This window comes from Monodelphis domestica, chromosome 1 (assembly GCF_027887165.1).
Source record: "Monodelphis domestica isolate mMonDom1 chromosome 1, mMonDom1.pri, whole genome shotgun sequence".
Lineage (NCBI taxonomy): Eukaryota > Metazoa > Chordata > Mammalia > Didelphimorphia > Didelphidae > Monodelphis > Monodelphis domestica.
In genome coordinates, this window is record NC_077227.1 from 735,680,793 (window position 1) to 735,696,758 (window position 15,966).

Below are 15,966 nucleotides of genomic sequence, written 5' to 3' on the forward strand. Positions count from 1 at the left end.
TCTAAATGTCTCTATTCCTCTCTGCATTTGTCTCTGTTCTTCCTTCACCTTTTCCCTGTGTAGGGGAGTGGGGGGAAGGAATCTCTCTCCATATCTCTGTATATATCTGTATGTGGTTTCATGAGAAAATTTTCTATTTTCCCCGCTTTGGGCGAAGTAGAGATATTAATTAATGAAAGCTGAAGGGAGTCTGAAAGAAGTTGGGGCTTGGGGACCTGGGGAGGTAGAGGCAGAGGAAGGAAGCTCCCAATTCTCTTTCGTTGTCAGATAGAGTTCATTCCCTTCATCCCCATTCCCCAATTTCTACTTCATCCTCCTAGATCTTCTATACATAGAATCCCACCCTTTATCCTTCAGAAAACAGCCCAGACTCTGACAAGAGTCCTAGAAGAGCCCAAGATCCAGTGTTGGAGGAAAGGAAGGATCCCCACAAGTTGTCTTTTTCCTCACTCTTGTCCTTCCTTACATCCTGGGAAAGCATTTCCATCTGAGGGTCGTTAAAACTTGACCTTATTCTTCTTGTCAACCTCTTCCCCCTGTTTTCCCTCCCATTAACCAGCTCCAAAGGCGATCCATAGATCAGAATTGAAAACTTCGAGGATGCTGGAAAGTTTAGAGACCTTTTCTACCCCTCCTATGCCACCTCTTTCCCTTTCACTATCTTCTGTCCCTGAGAGCTGGAGGGTAGAAAGGATCCTTTGCTTGACCCCTACACCCACCCCCACCACCCCTAGAGCTACTTCTGTCTTCTCCAATTCAAATCTGACATGGAAACCTTATTCTCAATCTGAGAGTGGCCAATGTTTTCAAACGTTTCCTTTAAATAAAATCATTTTGCTAACAATAGCAATAAAGCTGATTTCCCTCCAGGTGGTTGGACATGGGGTTCTTTCTAATAAGAAAATAAGATTAAAGCGAAGGTACCCCTCACTGATGTCAAAGCTAAATGAAACAAAATTTCTCCTTCCCTCTCTTTTTCCTTTAACTTCCCTATTTCCAAACCCCAAAGCTGAGAGCATAAGGAAGACATACCAAATATCTTTTTAAAGCTGGTTAAATCAGGGGCAAAAGAATTTAATGTCTAAGGAAAAGGTATAGGACCTGGGGGGGCGGGGAGGGAAGGTGGGTAGAGGATTGTGTTTATGAGGAGAGTCCAGGGGTCTTACTGCCTTTGTAGAAGAGCTAGGGACTAGGGGACTGACATCTGAAGGAATTGGAAAACTGGAGGCTGAGACTGAAAGGAGATAAGAATTGATAATCAGGGAGTTGGTGAAGAACTGGCCTGAGGATTGAAGGTTTATGCAACTGGGGGTTGGAGACTGAGCAACTAGAAAACTAGTTGATTGAGATTAGGAAATTGGGGGGTGGGGGAGAGAGGGAAGGCAGTGTTGACGGCCTGAAAGTTTAGGAGAAAGAGACTGAAGCTCTTTGGGCTCAGGGTCTGGAGGCTGTGAGAAAAGTACTTTGTAAACTGTTACTATTATAATTATAATTACTATTATTATTAGACTGAAGGGTTTGAGGACCAAAGTTCTAAGGAGGATTGAAGTTCAGAGGACCAAAGAATGAGCTCTGTTCCCTCCCCACCCCCAAGAGGCCTGAAGTTGTTATAACAATCTTGTTTTGAGAGGAAGAAAATTCCCGGGCTCCTTCCCCCCCCCCAAAAAAAAAACTGGAAAGGGGGCGGGCGGGAATTGATGAAGAAAAATGATCACTTACCTCTTTTAGTCTAGAAAAGTCAAATTCCTTGGATCTCAGGGGAAGTGATCGGGAAGAGAGAGTCCCAGGTTCCTGGAAAGCCTACTTCCAATTTTATCAGTGTTGGGGGGTGGGAGTGGGGGCTGGGGAGTGGAAAGATAGAGGACAAGCTCCACACACATAAAGCACCCACAACAAAATCCATACAAACACACAAAGGGCACAGAGACATATACAAAAAGTACACCAAGAAAATTTACATACCCACAATTATACTTCCATGCAAACCTCACACTCACAGCCACCAAGGGCAAGCACACAGAGATTAGCAGCCTGGTCCAACTATGCCCTGTGAAGCTCATACATGCACACACGCACTCATACACAGAGCCAGGAGACCCAGTCCTTGTGCTTACCAAATAATCCTTCTCCGGAGCTGATTAGGAAAGAGTGAATCCGGAGGCCGATGCCCCTCACCCACCCACCCACCCAAGGAGAAAAAGCATCCTTGCCCCCTCTCCTTTTCTTCCTTTCTTCTCTCTTTGCTCGGGTTCCTTCAATAGGCCCTCCAGCCGAGCAACCCCCAGCCCTCGCAGCCCCCCACACTGCCAGACGGACTGTGGCCAGACGTCAATCACACAATTAAGTAAGGAGAATTTTCTGGCCCCCTCCCCCTCCCGCCGACCCTCCGCTTCGTTGTGTATAGGTCTGTGAGGTCACGACACCCCACACACACACACACCCCAAATAACCTGCAACTTAAAAAAACGAGACCTTGAGGATCCAAACCTTCTCAACCGCTTATATTCGCCCTTTAGAGCTGAGCAGGGGCGGGGACCAGGCAGGGGCCTGGGATAGGGGCAGGGAAAGGGAAAGAGAAAGGGGGGCGGTAGGGGGGGAAGCTGAGGCCTAAGGATCCATCGTGCCAGGGGCCCAGATAGCCACGAGTTATCTCCCCCTCCCCCAAGAAAGAGTTTGATAAGAGGTGGAGGAAGAAACCCATAGATTTAGGAGGTCGAGATGTTGAATGAAGTGTACCACATTTGCAGCCTACACGAACCAAATCCTCCTGATTCTCATTCATTCAGCCTCCTCCGGCCCCATCTTCAGCTACATAGATCCTGCTTTGTGTGTGTTTATAAGTCGAGAGCCAGAGGGCAAAAGTATAGGAAACCAGCCAGCTGGAGGCTCACCGTTCTTTCTTTGATTTTCTTTCCTTTTCTTCGCTCCCATCTCCCTTTCTCCAAAAGGCTAAGGCTCTCTAAGTTGGGTGACACCTTTCCTTTTCTTTCTCACTCTGTCACTTCTTTTTTTCTCTCTCCCGCTATCTTTTTCCCCTCTCTATTCTCCCTTTCTTTTGAGTTCTTTTGTGGATCCAACTTCTGTCCATTCCTTTCCTTTCCTTCCTCTCCCCTCCTCCCGTCCCCTTTTCTTTTCTGTACACTCTCCCTCCCTTTCTCTCTCTCTGTGTGTCTCTCTCGTCTCTGACTGTCTCTTCTCTGTGTGTGTCTCTCCTCCTCCACCTCCCAATCGCCCCCCGACATTCGAGCAATCGATGTGGGACCCAGAGTGGCACTGGCGGACTCCACGCTTCATAAACTGGGTCCTTTGCGCCCTTCAATCGGATAGCAGAAACAAACAAAAACCATTAGGAGAGTGGATGGCGAACTTGGGAAATGACTGCAGTCTTCGAACTCTCACTTCCCGGGGGTGGACGAGTGTTTCGTAGCCCTATGAGTTTCCTTTGCCTCCTGAAGCAGCTGTACTCCTCCACCTTCTTGGGAGAGGCCCCGGCTTGGGAGTGGAAAGATCTCCTATCCCCGCTTTTAAAAATTCAGTTACGCTCTCTGACTCCGGGCGCTTCTCTGTTCTAGTCCCCGACCTCTAGCCCTGTCTCCAGAATCTAGTTCCCCATCTCTCCTCCCTACTCCCCGGCCCCTTTCCCTGGCGGGATCTCCTCCCTCCCCTCCTTTCCCCACTATCCTTCCCCACACCAGACTTCTCCGGTCCCTCCATCCCCGACTCCCCGCTCCCCAGGCTCACGTGCGCCTGCCAGACCCCTCCCACCCGGTCCCAGAGCAGAGCGGCTGGCGCTCTGGGAATGAAGCCTAGAATTCCCGGGCTCATCAGCAGCCCCTCCCTGCTGGATCTGTTAGCTGGGAGAGAGGAGGGGGAGGAGGAGCCGAGGGGCGGTGCTGGCGGGGGTGGGGAGGGCGAGGGGGCGGGGATCTTCTCTCGCCCGATGCTTGCACCAGCCGCGGCGGCTGCTGCGGGCAGCATGGGCGATGGAGGAGCGGAGCAGGGACGCGGCCCCATCGGGTTGGCGTCAGCCGAGAGAATGCGAGATCTGGGAAGCCGGGCGGAACTGGGGAGCACAGGGCGCACGGGAGACTGGGCCAGTGGCGGGGCTGAAGGAGGAGGAGGAGGAGGAGGAAGAGAAGGAGGAGGAGGCGGCGGCAGCCGCGGGCTCAAGGACGTAGCCGGAACCTCGGCCACCAGTCCTCCAGCCGGATCTAAGACAACCTGCACTGAGAGCGAGCGCCAAGCTGGAGCCAACGAAGCGGATTATTGCCGCCGGATCCTTGTCCGAGGTAAGGGGAGAGGCAGGCTCAGGGCTCCCCTGTCTCTAAGCACTCTACTTTCTCTCCTCAGCTCGTCCGGTTCCCAGTCTCTTAACTCCTTCTACTGCTTAATAACCCCAAATCTGAATCCTCTCCATCCGAACCCTTTCTCCCACATTATCTGGCCATCTCATACCATCCCCTAATCTGCTAGCAACCCTCGAACTCTTCTCCAATCTTTCTTCTCTCCTCACCTCGCATCACCCCAAGTCTAGAAAGCCATCCCCGGCCAACCCTCTGACCCGGAGGCGTTCTCTTCGCCCAATCCAGATCACCCTTTTCTCCTTACCATTTCCCTAACCCTACTCCAGCCTCACTGCCTCTCCTGCTTCTGGGCACACCAACCCCTGAAGGTTTCCCCTGCCGATTGCCTCCCATTTTCATTTTATCTGCTTATCTTTTCAGCATCCCACCAAACCTTTATTCCTTTCCAAACTACACGGTCTTTTTTCACACTATATCACTCCAGGCCTCTTGGGTTTTCTCACTAACCCTCTAAACCTCTCCCAGCTGACCCCATAAGCCTCTCTAAACCCGACCAGGTCTCTCCTCATCCTCTATCATCTCAGTTCTTCTGACCCTGCCTCCAAGCCCTCTAATGTGCCCCACAAATCCCTAACAGCCCCACTGCCTCGAAACTGAGGTCGCTCCAGGATCTGGTATAGGAAAGGCTAAGGAGAATCCGGGGTTCAGGGCTCCCCCAATCACTAGTCTGGCTCCCCTGTCTTCTCTGTTCTCCCTGGAGAGTCGGGGGATGGGGGCTAGGAGTTGAGAGCATGTTGATTGTTTCCTTCTACTGTCACTGGGCCATCTCCTCCCCTAGCTCTCTGCTTAGGAAGCTGGGAGTCCCACACTGCTGTGGTTATTGTGACAGAGGGATCTCTCTCTCTCTCTCTCTCTCTCTCTCTCTCTCTCTCTCTCTCTCTCTCTCCCTCCCTCCCTCCCTCCCTCCACACGCACATACACACACACACACACACACACACACACACACACACACAGGCGCGCACACACACGCACCCTGCCGGGGCTGTCGCGGAGGAAGAGCGTCACGCAAGCATCACTGGAGTGGTTTCGGACCGTGGGGAGGGAGGATGGGGCTGCAGTTGCTTAGACTGCAAAAGGGAAAATAATGTCCCCTAGCCCCCCCCCCCACCTCGCCCTATTCCCCGACCAACCGCCGCCCTCCATTCCCAGGCCTCCCTGGTCTTCTACAGGAACTGGGGACCTCAATTAGGTTTCGGACTCGGCTTAGCTTCCAGAGCACAGGCCCACTCAGTCCCCAGGCCCTCAGGGGATTTTGGTTGCAGCTAGAGATACCAAATTGAGTAAAAACAAAACAAAAACCACCCTCACCGATCCCTTTCCGAATAACTCCTTCTCACTTGCTCTCCCTTTTCAGCAGTTCTTCTCCCCATTTTTTTCTTCTTCCCAGCCTCTTCTCTCTTTTCTTTCTCCATATCCTTCTTCCTTCTCATCTCTCATCTCTCATCTCCGGTTTCCTCTTTCTTTTCTTTCCCTCTTCCTTCCTCCCTCTCTGTATCTCGGTTTCTTTCTCTCCATCCTTTCTCTCTTTCCCTGCCCCTCCTTCTCTTCCTCCAATCTGGGGTCCGATGCAAAGAAGTCCACAAAATGGCCCAAACCCTCCAACACCTTTAAGAGAATCTCTAGCCTAGCGCTCAAATCACAGTTAGTTTAAGGACCAGAGGTGGGGAAAGTTGAAAGCCGAGGCTCACCCCCTTTTAACACCTGATGAAGTCCCATCGACCAGAACCTCTTTTATTAAAAAAAAAAAATCTCCCAACTATTTCCGAATGAAAACCCGCTTCTCACGGACCTTCTTTCTAATCTGCGCCATCTGTGCCAGACTCGACATTCTGTTTTACCTTTCCTATCTGTGTCTTTTCTGTGGGACTTTCCTGCTCTCTTTCTGCTTATTCCTTCCTTCCATTCCCCTTTTCTTTCTATTTTCCCTGCTTGGCCTTCTTTCATTTTTCTCTTCTCTTTTTCTTCTCTCTTCTTTATTTTGTCTCTCTCTTTTTCCCCTTCTTCCTCTCCTTCCAGTCACGTTTCTACTCTTTATCCGTTCTCTCCCTGATGAAGTCCTAGTTCCTGCTCTCGTTGTCTGGATTTCCCTGGAGGGTCTGGAGCCTCTTCTGCCCATCAATCTCTGGCTATTTTCTTTTTGCTTTCCTTTCTTCCTCCTCAACTCAACCCTCTGAGGCCTATCTGTGCCTAGGCTGTGAGTCCCTCAGGCGTGGGGAAGGCTTAAGGGAATGGGTGAGGAACTGGGAGTGGCTGGGACCACATCGAAGGCCTGGGCAAATTGCAATGCTAGTCTGCCCTACCCTGCCGTGTTTGTCCCAAACGGGAAAGCTTAAATCAAACCCTCGGTTCTACTTGAATATATATATATATATATATATATATATTTATATATATATATATATATATATTTGCCCAAACAGGCCCCGGATGCAAAAAGGGGTTCCAGAGGGGGCTGAAGGTGGCCCTCAGAATCTATGTATCTGGCCTAAATTTAGATACAGTGCCAAGATCTATACACAGAGAGAAAAGAGTTACTTTATATTATAGCTTGAGCCAAATGCACCTAGCAAGGGTTTGCATTTATATTTCTTTTTAATAGAATCCATCAGATATACATGGGATTTTCCTTAATTTTCTAAACTTAGCATCAACTCATCCCATTTCGGAAAATGCGGGAAAAGCCTCAATGATCAATTCTCCCTCCCCCAGCAAAGCCACAGTCTGTCCAATCTGCTGCTGCTGCCTTTGATTTGGGAGCCAGAGAGATCAGATTGGAGATAATGGAGACAAGGGTGGCTAGAGAGCTAGCTAGCTAGAATAAGAAGTTGATTCAAAGGTAGATGAAAGACAATTAAAATGGCTGGGTAAATAAAAAGATGGCTAACTCCATGCTGTAGCGTATGATGGATGGAGAGATAGATAGATAGATAGATAGATAGATAGATAGATAGATAGGTAGAGATTTGTGGATGAGTAGATAAAATGTTTACATTACCAGATGGTACTGTAAAAGTAGTAATGATTACATAAAAGGCCTTATGCATGGAAAAAGGGAAGAAAGGAAGGCTATATTACCATAGACCATTAGAGGAAAAGATAGAAGTAGATAGAGCTAAGAAGATGGAGGTGGATAATCCTTAAATATCTCTCTCTCTCCTTTATTGTCTTTCTGCAAACAAAATCTCAGGGGAGAAAGCCTAGAGTTCTGCTGGTTCAAGGGGCCGTTGTTCCTGAGGCCAGAGGGACCTGCTGATGTGGGTGACAAAGGTTTTGTTCCTCCAGCCCAGATTGCAGATTACCGGCAGTGAGCCCTAGGGAAATAGGGTGGAGTTCATTTTGGTTAGATTCTAGGAGACCCATGCAACAGACCCGGAGTGGAGCCAGGCATTCGGTACCCAAGCAGCCTTCTTAACCAACTGTATTTCATAGCTTCCCTGTGGCAATCCACAGACCTTCATATCACTGCAGAGATCCACAGACATGATGCTTGTGGGTGGCCACATGAGTGAATGTGTCCTTTCATAAACATGAGTCAGTGCAGGTACATTCAGCATTACAGAAGGGTCGAGATGAGAGAGAAGAGTTGTCTTTTAGAAGGGTTCAGGTCTTCACTCAGAAATCTGCAGCAGAAAATAGACACCAGCGGATACAATCAGAATTCCAGTGAGCTGGGGGGGGGGGGTCCCACTAACCAGAGAGAGTGTTTAGAAAGACATATGTTGAAGCAATACTCCTATGTGCAGAGATGTACATCTTAGCATGTCTGCCAATATTTACATGTATACAAGCACTAGTGTGTCTAAAGACCTAAAAACAAAATAAATGTATGTGTATAGGGAATATAGGTCTCTGTCTAGGTAAGCACCATATATGTGATATTTTTGTTTGTTTTTGTTTTCTTAGTATAGGATTCCCTGGTTAGGAAACTCTTATCAGTATAGATCAGCCTTTGTTCTACAAGAATTATCTTAGAGTTGCCTGGGACAGCTTTATTTTCTTAGACTATGCAGCTGCATGAGTGGTACAGTGGATAGCAGCAAACCAGGTCTAGAGTTAGGAAGACTCATCTTCCTGAGTTCAAATACTTACTAGTTATGTGACCCTGCGCAAGTCACCTAACCTGTTTTCGCATCTGAATAATGGGGATAATAGTAGCACCTACCTCTCACAGTTGTCACAGGATCAAATGAGATAATATTTGTAAAGTCCTATAAAGCTTAGTATCTGGCTAGGTGTGGCTATATAAATGTTAGTTTTTATCATTATAATAAAATGATTTGCAGTCTATAATCCTAGAGTTGCCTGATTGACTTCCTCAGGGTCACATATCCAGTTTTTTGTCAAAGGAAGATTTGAACTCTGTGACTGGTCTATAGAGGACAATTGGGTATATATTCATCAATAGATCAAGGTAACAGAGCATAGATGCATTGCAATAACTGGACCTAAGATGGGTCAGCACCTTCTTTACAATTTAGAGCCTTGGAAAATTCTGAGTAATTGTAAAGTAAATGTAAAGTAATTTGTCCAGGGTCACACAGCAGCCAGCATCTGATTCTGTGGCCCGCTCTCCCTCCCCTATGCCATATTTCTCTCATGTCTCTACGGACATAGATTTCTGTCCTGTCACTTATGTCATGGAATATCGAAACAAAAAGAAATAGCCACCATTTATATAATGCCTTCAAATTCACATAGGACTTGAATCCATTAACTTCCTCCTTCAGTGCCTGCCAATGGCCTCAAGGAGATACATGGTCATTTCAGATGGCTATGCCAGCCAAGAGGAAGCTCAGGGATGACAAGTAGGGATCTACTGATGGACTTTGGGACTGTTATCAAGATGGCTAAATTCAAAGGGTTCATTATCAGATTGGACAGAATGAGGTGGATTTTTAAGCCACAACAACCCAGCAGATTCACCTTGTTGCATGGAAGGATGGACTATGTGGAAGAAATTAGAGATCTTTGAAAAATTGTATTGAAAAAGCAGACATCTACATGTCTGCAGAGAGATTTAGAAGGATCTCTGATCATATCCATGGGGGTCTCTCTCCAAAGGAGGAGGCAGATTGTAATCTATCCATCTTCAACTAAAAAAAATATGTGTGTGTGTATAATATAGTTATAGATTTGTATGTACGTAGATATACATAATTCCTACCATGTGGAAGGTCATCTCATTCTAGTTTGATCCCTCATCTTCAAATATATATCTGTGGTTTCCTCAGATTCTCCATGGGAGAACTTTCTCCATCAAACCAGGGGGCAACCCTTGAGCAGGTCACAGAATAATAACTAGAATTGTAATCAATCGATCAAAAACCTTTATTAAACTCCTACTATATGCCAGGCAGTGTGCTACAAAGACCAAAGTGGGGGCGGGGGGAGAGCATATGAAAATAGTTCCTCTCCTCAAGTTGCTTATATTCCTAGGGAGACGGGAAGAACAACACAATCCTACAAATAAATAAAAACTATAAACAAAGTAAGACTCCATGAAGGAGATGCTTTACGTTGGACTTTGAAGGAAACTAATGATTCTAAGAGACTTAGCTGAGGAGTGAGTGCTTTCTAGGTATAGGAAACATCATATGTGAAGGCAAGGAGATGGGGGATGGGATATCCTATGGGAGGAAGAGCAAGAAAGTCAGTTTGAGGATTTAGTTTAAAACCAGGAAAAGTAGACTCCATTCAGTTCGTGAAGGGCTCTAAATCCTGAAGGAGTTTGCATTTTACTGGAGGAGCAATTGGGAGATCCGGAAGCCCTTTTTGTCCTTTAAATGAATGCCTTTTATCACCTTCATTTCCATATGCATCTACCCCGCTTTTCTCTAGCCATTAAAAGGAATCATCCCATTTGAGTTTATTGAGCTGGGGAACGCCAAGGTCAGACCAGTGCATCATTTTGGCAGCTGTGTGGAGGATGGGTCAGAGTCAGAGTGGGCAGAGACTGGAAGCACAGACTGATTGGGAGGCTATCGAAGTAATCTGAACAAGAGGTACTTCAGACCTGAGAGTGGTGACTCCTGGGAGAGGGATAGGTGGATGGAAGGGAGAAACATACGAAACATACGGCGATAGACTCAACAACAATTGAGTTATGGTTAGATAAGTGAAAGGAGGAGGAAGGAAGAGTAGAGCTTAACTTGTAGGTTGGGAGCCTGGAGGAAGAATGGTGGTGTTCTAGACAGAAATAGGGAAATCGCACAGCAATTAAACATCACAGAATTTGGGCTGAGCTCTCTCTGTCTCTGTCTCTGCCCCCCCTCCCCCCATCTGTCTGTCTGTCTGTCTCTCGGACTACTTTGACAGCCTAATGAAACCTATGGTTAAAATATTGCTTTTGTTTTGCTTTGTTTTGTTTCTTTAAAATAACTTTTATCTTCTGTCTTAGAAGGGATACTAAGTATAGACTTTAAGAGGAAAAGTGTTAAGGGCTAGACAATCAGGTTAAGTGACTTGCTCAGGGTTACACAGCTAGGAAAAGTCTAAGAACAGACTTGGATCCAGGACCTCCCATCTCCAGTTGTGCCTCTCTATCCGTTGAGATACCTAGATGTCCCTAGAATATTGCTTTTAAATGTATAAATTATGTTGGAAACTGATTTATTGAAAGGAAAATGTAATTTTTTCCCGGCCAAGTTCACAGATCACCCAAAATCTACTCACAGTCTCTAGGTTAAAATTCTTTCGTATAATAGCTTCCCTTCTCAGATTTCCTTCCTTCTATTCTGTATATATCATGTTATGTGTCGAGTTGTTTACATGCTCTCAACTTCATTAGAATGTATGTATATGATCTTTGAGAGCAGAAACAGCTTTTGTATTTTTTTATATCCCTAGCATTTTGCACCATACCTAATCCTTTATAAGTGCTTGATTGGCTGACAGGATGTTTAGAAAATCCATTGTGGTCTTACCTTAACAAGAACTTGTTTTAACAAGTACCATATCCTTTTATTTTTAAATTTTTGTTTTTGTTTTTCTTAACTGGACAAACACTAATATCCCACACCTACCTTTGGTCCAAATCCCCTCTGTGTAAAAAAACAAACCCTTTGGTGTCAAATAAGCACATTAAGTGAAACAAATCTACACAATGACACATTTTATATATGTGTGCATATAAGTGTGTGTGTGTGTGTGTGTGTGTGAAATTTGGTACCTCATGGCCATCATCTGTCATTAGGTGGGTAGCATCACCAATCCCCTGAGTTCTTAGTCTTTGAATTGATCACAGATCCTAGTGTCCAGTGTTCTTAAGGCTTTCAAGGTTGTTTTTCTTTATAATATTGTAGTTACTACAGAAATTATTCGACTGGCTTTCATTATTTCACCCTGCATCCATTCATATTCATATACATTCTATTCATTTACATATATATCAATTCCTTCCTGTGTGTCTCAGGAACATTTTTCTTAATTTCTTATGGCACAATATTCTATTATATTCTTATGCTCTAATTTGTTGTCACTCTGAAATTGATGGGCATCCCCTTAGATTCCAGTTTTTTCCTACAACCAAAAGTGCTGCTATAAAAATTTTTGTGCATATGGGTCCTCTCTCTCTTTGGATGTCTATGTCTAGTAGTGGCAATGATGGGTCAAAAGATCTGAATAGTTTAATGTCTTCTTAAATCGAGTTCATAATTGCTTTCTAGACTGCCTGGTCCATTGTTTCCTTCAGAAGACACTAGTGTGCCCACCCTTTTTCAGTCTCCCCAGCATATTATTCTCCTTTCTGGTCATCTTTGATAATCTGATAGGGAACCTCAAAGTTGTTTTAATTTGAGGTTTGCTTATAATTAGTGATTGGTTACTAAGACCCTTTTGCACGCTTACATAACAAAAATCTGGGTACAGTTTAGATCGAAATCAAGTACACCTTAGTCTAAAAGCAATTCCTTGGGCTGGAGACAGACAGATCTATCAAAGGCATATTCTGTGACTATGGAAAAGTGTGAGGTTTTCAAGGTTGTTTCTTTCATTCCTTGTATCTAAGTATTACAGTTTGGAAAATGAGGCATCATCGATTTTTAAAACAACCCAAGAACTCTGGGAGAAGCCTAGATTAATCAGCATCCTAAACCTTCTAAGGTCATTCCCACTCTCATAACGGAACAGTTCCCAATAGGGAAAGTCTCAGCCTGGTTTAGCTTAGCAACCATTGTATCTTGGGATTCTTTGAAGCCTTTTCAGGATTCCAGAGGAATTCCAGAGTTTATTGTTATACTGAAGTGTTTTAATCTAGCCCACACTACTCCCTTTAGCACCAGATCTGTTTCAGAGAAAGCCCTATCACCTAGCAAGCCTTCAGATTCTTTGGGGTGCACCATACTTGCTAGCAAAGAGAAGGGACTACATGGGTCATTCCCAGACCTCCCTAGTTTAGGAGGTTTCCCCAAAGCTGGAAGGGTAGGCAAATGGGTCTGTTCATTTTCCCAAGAAAGTAGCACCTAAGGGCATTTTTAGGTAAGCTTGCAACCTGAGGAGAGGGGTGTACCCCAAAAGTTTGAAGGGAGAGAGAGAGAGAGAGAGAGAGAGAGAGAGAGAGAGAGAGAGAGAGAGAGAGAGAGAGAGAGAGAGAGAGAGGAAGGGAGAGAGAGAGAGGGAGAGGGAGAGGGAGAGAGAGGGAGAGAGAGAGAGAGCCTATGAGCCTGAGGCTCATTCTGTGTGGAGAAGGGGCAAAATGAGACTAGGGCCTAAGGAGAAGAACTGACATTGGGATGATTATTCTTAGCTCCTTCTGGCATCTCTTCAAATGAGCCAAATGAGCTCTTCAGGAACCTCAAACTCAGAGCAAAAAGGGGCCACCATTTTGCTGCCTAGCTCCTCTCCCCCAACAAAATGGTGGTACATGCTCAGAGAGAAGACATACACATGCACATTGCCCACATCATACCCTTACACACAGTTCCCAGTTACACACACACACACCACACCCACAAATCACAAATATCATAGATACATATCAGGAAGGCACCATGACAGTGCTGCCGCCCCCTACCCCCCCAGGGAAAAGAAGATTTATTTTTAAATGTCCCTAAATCCTCAGCCAATCCTTTGGCTGTCCCCCTTCCCACCAAGCCACCTGAAGATTGTAAGTTTTTTTTTGTTTGTTTTTTTTTTTTTTTTAGGAAAAATAGGTAATTCACTGGAGAGTTTCAGAGGTGGGAAGGGAAAGTCTCAGCAAAGTCCTGCTGCCCAGTGAAAAGTGGGGAGTTTCAGGGGCTGTTGGCAGAGAATAATGATCCACCCCAAATTTGGCCTAATTCCACAGCTTCATGGTAGAGTAGCACCTCTAAAAGCTGTCCAAATAGCTTCTCTTACCTGACCTCCTGCCCCCCACCCCCACCTCACCCCTGACTTCTCCTGCCTCTGGGTTCTGGCATTTGTACATAATAGATAGGAACTTGATCCTCTGGGAATCCTTGATTCCCCATTTGGGGAGAGAGAAGGGGAAATCGGGGTAGAGTGATGGTTTTTTAAAGAATAATGATGAGAGTAATAACAATGACAACAACAATAATAATAATATTGTTCCCAGCAGCCCTCCAGGAGGTAGCTGGGGGGTGGGGGCAGGAAGAATGCTGCAAGAATTTAGCCCTAACCTTTAGGTTACTGGAGCACACTGCCATGCGGGTTGGGGCTGGAGTACCAAACCAACAGAACCTGTATCTGGGCTGAGATAAGAGCTCTATCATATTACACTCTCATGAAATCTTATAATCTTCAACTCGAACCCAAACCCCCACAGCATATTCTCACATATGCAATCAAATGTATACTCCCCACGCACTACCAGGGCCAGACCCAGATGCATACCCCTGCCCACGGAAGATCCTGTCCTCCATAGACCCAGACACATATAAACACCAGCAGCAAACATTTGAACATGCATGCAAGCACTTCAGCACAGCCTTATCATCCACCTCCCCATACTGGGGAGGGGGGGGAAGGGGGGAGTGGTATACAGGCTAGGACAGCTCCAAATGCACAGAAACTGCCCCCCCCCCATATCCTCTCCTAACATCAATCCACACAAAAGGTGGTGGATAAACAGCACACTCCCTTACACAATTGCGTATTATTCAAATACACACAACCCCCCCCAATTACAAATGTCCCACTTGCACATGCTTCTACCACACACAAAGGAACCCCCCCCCCATCCCCAATAAAGGCAGGCCCAATTTTTAGATTCATTTTGGTTTTGTTTTCTGTGTGTGTGTGTGTGTGTGTGTGTGTGTGTGTGTGTGTGTGTTGGGGGGGGCGGTATTTGTTTGTTTTGGCTTATATCTGTAGCATCTGCTGGGTAGCCCCAGGATATCGGGTCTTATTTGTTGACGTCAAAACATCCCTAAGAGCACAAGCCTGCAGCGACCAGCCTGCAGCAACTCTGACTAGATCCTGACTCTTCGTCCTATTCTCTCTTTCTCTCTCTCTCTCTCTCTCTCTCTCTCTCTCTCTCTCTCTCTCTCTCTCTCTCTGTCTCTCTCTCTCTCTCTCTGTCTCTCTCTGTCTCTCTCTGTCTCTGTCTCTCTCTCTCTCTGTCTCTCTCTCTGTCTGTCTGTCTCTCTATGTCTCTGTCTGTCTGTCTGTCTCTCTTTCTCTCTCCCTCTCTGTCTGTCTCTCTCCCTCTCTGTCTGTCTCTCTCCTTCTGTCTCTCTCTCTCTGTCTCTCTGTCTCTGTCTCTCTCTGTCTCTGTCTCTGTCTCTTTCTCTCTTTCTCTTTTTGTCTCTATGTCTCTGTCTGTCTCTGGCCTCGTGGGTGGACGGGTTGTGCACCATTTTTTTTTCACATTCTTCTCCTTGGCTTGCCGGCCCCCCTCCCTCCATGGCCTCTAGCGTGTCCCGAAGGACAGTGTGGCCCACTCGCTGGTCCAGAGACGCCGGTGCTCTGGGCATCCTTCTCTCCATGGGTACAAGTGCCCGGAGTTCCCTCTGCAGCCGGGTCCACGGTGGCCACAGATCTCTGTTTGTGTCTCCAGGGGCAATCGGACGCGGGCCCGGGCTCTGCCTCCCCTTCCTCCCAAATACACCCAAACTAGCACACGCTTGCAGAACCCGTGGGGAAGCCCCCATGCCGCAAGCACTTTTGCATCCCACCAGTTTATGGGTCATGGGAGCACAGGCCGTGCACCCGGTTCCCCTCCAGATCCCCATGTACATACAAACAGCCTACGCCCGGAGCACACCCTATGGAGCTCCCACGAACTTAGGCCTGGGCCTGCTCCCACCCTCCCACCCAGACCCCCGCCCCCTCTCATGCCCTGTGGCTGTGAACTGGGCGTTCTGAAGCCGCAGAGGCCTCAGCTCGGGCCTGCTGGGCCGGGCTAGGCGCTCCTGGGCCAGGCTAGGCCTGCTCCCAGCTCCTCTCCTCCGCCTCCCCCAAGCCCCAGCGGCTGGCGGGGAGGGCGGGGAGGATAATGCCAGGCTCGCGCGCGGAATAATGACACGCTGTCTCCCGAGCGGGAAACATGTTTACTGAGCCTTTTGACAGGTAGGGAAACGGTGGCGGCGGGAGGGGGAGCTCGGCTGGCACAGCCTGCTACCGTGCCAGTCCAAGGGCTGTCCTCCTGGGCTCGGGAGGGTTC

The 15,966-nt window shown here is 47.0% G+C and overlaps 1 protein-coding gene across 1 annotated transcript in view; it reads left to right on the forward strand.

Annotated features, from left to right (window-relative positions):
• The first annotated feature begins 3,921 nt into the window (after positions 1-3,921).
• The window catches only part of VAX2 (ventral anterior homeobox 2), a 35,408-nt gene continuing 23,363 nt past the window's right edge, over positions 3,922-15,966 (forward strand). Inside the window, exon 1 of the mRNA XM_007477454.3 lies at positions 3,922-4,289. Coding sequence (XP_007477516.3) covers positions 3,941-4,289 — 349 coding nt within the window. The 5' untranslated portion in view covers positions 3,922-3,940. The remainder of the gene's footprint in view (positions 4,290-15,966) is intronic.